The sequence below is a fragment of the Echinops telfairi genome, unplaced genomic scaffold (genome assembly GCF_000313985.2).
Source record: "Echinops telfairi isolate 266 unplaced genomic scaffold, ASM31398v2 ScPeMD7_7412;HRSCAF=8450, whole genome shotgun sequence".
Lineage (NCBI taxonomy): Eukaryota > Metazoa > Chordata > Mammalia > Afrosoricida > Tenrecidae > Echinops > Echinops telfairi.
In genome coordinates this window covers 9664653-9668326 of record NW_022111312.1, presented here as the reverse complement: position 1 = coordinate 9668326, position 3674 = coordinate 9664653, and the positions used below count along the sequence as shown (strand labels likewise).

The window sequence follows — 3674 nt, the reverse complement described above, 5'->3', positions numbered from 1 at the left end:
CCCAACGACAGTGTCACACATATGCTGCCACGTATGTACCACGAGGACCTGTAAAATGGGTGTCCCCAATGGTGAGTGTCTGCAGAGGAGAAGGGGGCCAGGGCTGGCAGGGAGTTTCTTTCCCTTGCATTCTTTTGTCTGACTGAACTGTACAATTGCACGTCCACACAGATTACTGATGTAACTGAAATGGGAAACCCTCAGGCCGGTGCACTCACTTTGCAATGGCCTCGTCCCGGTCCCTGATGGCCTTCTGAAGCTGCTCCTTTGGCTCCTTGTCCTCCGACGTCACTCGGAGTCGGTCTCTCTCTTCCTTCAGCGCAGTCATCTCCATACTCAGCAGTGTCACCTAACGGGGGCCCAAGGAGAAGGGATGTGATCCTGTCACTGCTGACGGGACACTGTCACTGCTAGTGGGGGTGGGGGTGGCAGGAGGGGGGCGCTTCCTGTGACGGAGGTCTCTGAACTTCAGGAAGTCTCTCCAGAGGCATGAATGTCCTGTGCTGGGCCTGGGTACAGTCAAGGGGACAGTAGGGGTCCCCGGCACTGTGGGTAAACTATGGTAGGCTGCCATACATGGCCATGGGCTGGGAAACACAGCCCTTGGACTAAGGTCTCAGGTTTGGTGTCCAGTCATCTTCCTCGCAGCATGTAGAGCTGCCGTCACACCAAGAGCCTCATGGCCTGGCTCCTGCCCCTCACCCCTGACCCAGCGGGCCACGTCTTCACTCCCCCCCTCCCCCCCAGGTCAAAGCTATCTTTCACTTCAAATCAGCCCTTGCTGTGGCCTGTGCTTTAGTGACTGAACCATAGCCGCCTCAGGCCCTCATCCTAACCCTGGATCACCTGCCCTTCCCAGGGGCTCCCCGGGTGGCCCAGCTGATCCCCTCCTGCACACTCTGGGCCCTGCTGGAGCCCGGCTATCGGCAGTGTCCCATCTCAGCACGTTTGCCTTGGACGTCTGTCACTTTCTGACTACTCGGCACCCAGACACCTCTCTCCCGGGGCATTCCTGCTTGTGCTCAGAAAGGAATCCCGGGGTGGGGAGACCCTGCCTCCCTGCTCACTTTGAGCATGTTCCTGCGGCTGATTGGAAACCCACCACAGAGCTCTCGGAACGTCTGCTGAAGGGCTGGCGAGGCGAGGCGAGGGGGTGGGGGTGGCCTTGCCTCTTATGGCTGCTTAAGTTCAGAGAGGAGTCCTGGGGCCTGGTCCTGCCCTGTTGTTAAGTGTCACACACACAGTGACAGCTCTCTGGCAGGGGGACCCATCCACACAGCCTGCCTCCCTCCCTCCAACAGCGCACAGGCCACTCTGCAGCCAGTCCCCTCCTCCGTTCTGGACCAAGCTTCCTGGAGACTCGAGTGTCCCTGGGGGTCACCAGCCCCTGGGGAGCAGCCCTAGCCAGAATTCAGTGGGCACCCCACACCGCAGGCTTCTGCTCGCAGGACTGGGGCAGGGACACGGCCTGGCTGTGCACTGTACTGAGGGGGTGAGAACCAGTCAGCAGGGACAGTGGGCACACTGGTGTCTAGCCCGAGGCAGACAGCCACCTCTGCCGTGTGTACTGCAGCTTCTGGGGCTCTGGCAGGGACAGACTGTCTAGGTGGGAATGAGCCCTGGGCGTGGCCTCAGGGCAGCCAAGGACCTGGCAGGTGCTCAGCCCGCTGAGAAAGGAGCAGGTGAGGCTACGGTGAGGTAGGGAATGCCAACACGTAATCCGCTCCAGCTGAAACTGCGGGAGAACCCGGTAGAGGCAGCGCTTCCCTCCAGTCTGCTGTGGACGAGGGATGAGAGATGTTATTGCTTGTAAACTTTCTCTAAAAGAGGGGACTAAAAGTTACTCTTTTCCTTCGTCAGATGGCTGTGCGTCTTAAACGAGTTACACAGTACTCAGGGCCTGGCCGGGTGACTGGCAGATGGCCGGCAGCTCTCCTGCCTCTGTCGTTCTGAGGCTGAGCCTGGCTGGTTCGTACATCGAGTGAGGAGGCTATTTCCAGAGTCCCTTTTCCCAAACACAGTGGCGTCTCCCGGAGACCTGAGGCCCCTTGCCCATTGCCACAGACCCGAGCAAGTGCACAAGCAAGATGAACTATGAATGAGGGTCAAGTGGCGGGGGAAGGGGTGCTCCCCAGGGTACCAAGGGGGCTTTAAGGGGGAAGTAACATCTGACAGAGAGCTTGAGGGCTAACGGAGTTGAACTACATGCAGCTGGGAGGGGAGGGTCTTGCGGGCAGAGAGCGGAGGAGGAGACCAGCCCCAGGTGTGGAAACGCTCAGGCAGGTGTGCCCCCCCCTCCCCACCGAGCCCGTGTTCTCACTGCTAACATGGGGGGGGTGGGGGGGAGAGAGAAGGCTGGTTGGTCAGAAGACCAGGCTGGCGGCCATGTAGGGATTGATCATAGGGAGCCAGCTGAGAAGTCACTAGATTCTGGTGACTAGAAGGATAGGCCAAATTCAAGTCCTGCTTCAGGCAGATCCATTCCAATCAGCTGGGGTAAGGCAGGGGCGAGGATGAAGGGCAGTGACCCCCGCAGGCTGGGTGAGCGCAGGGAGGCGAGAGCAGGCACCGGCTGAGTGCGGCGGGAAGGGAACGTGCCGGGGTGTGTAAGGTGTTCTAGTGAGGCCTGGAGTGCACCCCAGAAGGTTCTCTGGTGCTTCCAAGTCCAGTTCTGGAGTCGCTGGCGTGCAGGCTCGTAAAGGATCCCAACACCAGGCCTGGGGTTTTCCCACGGAGCATCCTACAGCTGTCAACACGGGCCCTGAGCAGAGAGGTGAGTTGTGGGGGAGGGGAGGCCCATGCTGCCCACAGGAGGGCATGGGGCTGGGACTTGGGTGCTAATGCAGCGGGAGAATGGCACAGGCTGGCTTCCGGGTCAGGCTGTGGTCTCCCCTCGGCCAGCCTGTTACATTAAACTCATGCGCTCTCGTTAAACGTGTGATTAGGCTTCTGGCAGTTTTGTGACATCCCAGGTCCTACACCCTTTGCCTCTGGGGAGAAGAGTGTTTACTCAGGTGGGGAAGCAGTGGGCTCTGAGCAGGGACCCTTGAGGAGGAGAGGTGCTGTTGGGTGGAACCTTGGTTCCACCTCACCCTGCCCCACCAGGGTCCATCTGCCCCCTCCCGAGAGAGTCCCGCTGGCCGGTGCCTCTCAGCATGGCTATGTTCTGTGGCTGCTAAGCTGGGTCGTGTGAACACTGCGTTGAAGGCTGCCACCTCAACCTCACTCCCACAGTCCACCTGCACCCCGTCCCCGGGGCCCCTCTGGGGGAAGGTTTCCTGCATGGAGCATTAGGGGAGAGATGACCCCCAGTGGGCCCTGTGTCCATCTGCTCCGTGGATTATTTGGAAAGAGGTCCATGGGACTTGGCTGAAACTAGTGAGGGGGATTTTGAAGGCGCCCTGGTGGTGCCGTGGTTACAATGGGCAACCCTGAGGTCAGCGGTTCAAAACCACCAGTTGCTCCTCGGGAGAAGATGAGGCTTTCTACTTCTGCATAGAGTGACGGTCTTGGGAAACCCCAGGGGCGGTCCGACTCTGCCCTGCCGGGTCACTATGGGTTTGAACTGACTCAAGGGCAGCGGGCTTGGTTTTGGTTCCTGGCGGAGGTAGCTTCCTACAGAGTTCCGACACCAGGCTGACTCTCAACAACTACCGTTTGCTTTTGTTTCCGAA

The 3674-nt window shown here is 59.5% G+C and overlaps 1 protein-coding gene across 1 annotated transcript in view; it reads right to left on the bottom strand.

Moving 5' to 3' along the window:
- The window catches only part of BICDL1 (BICD family like cargo adaptor 1), a gene marked incomplete at its 5' end in the record, with an annotated part of 85926 nt that overhangs the window by 6034 nt on the left and 76218 nt on the right, over positions 1-3674 (bottom strand). The window contains one exon of the mRNA XM_013006399.2: positions 219-349. Coding sequence (XP_012861853.1) covers positions 219-349 — 131 coding nt within the window. The remainder of the gene's footprint in view (positions 1-218; positions 350-3674) is intronic.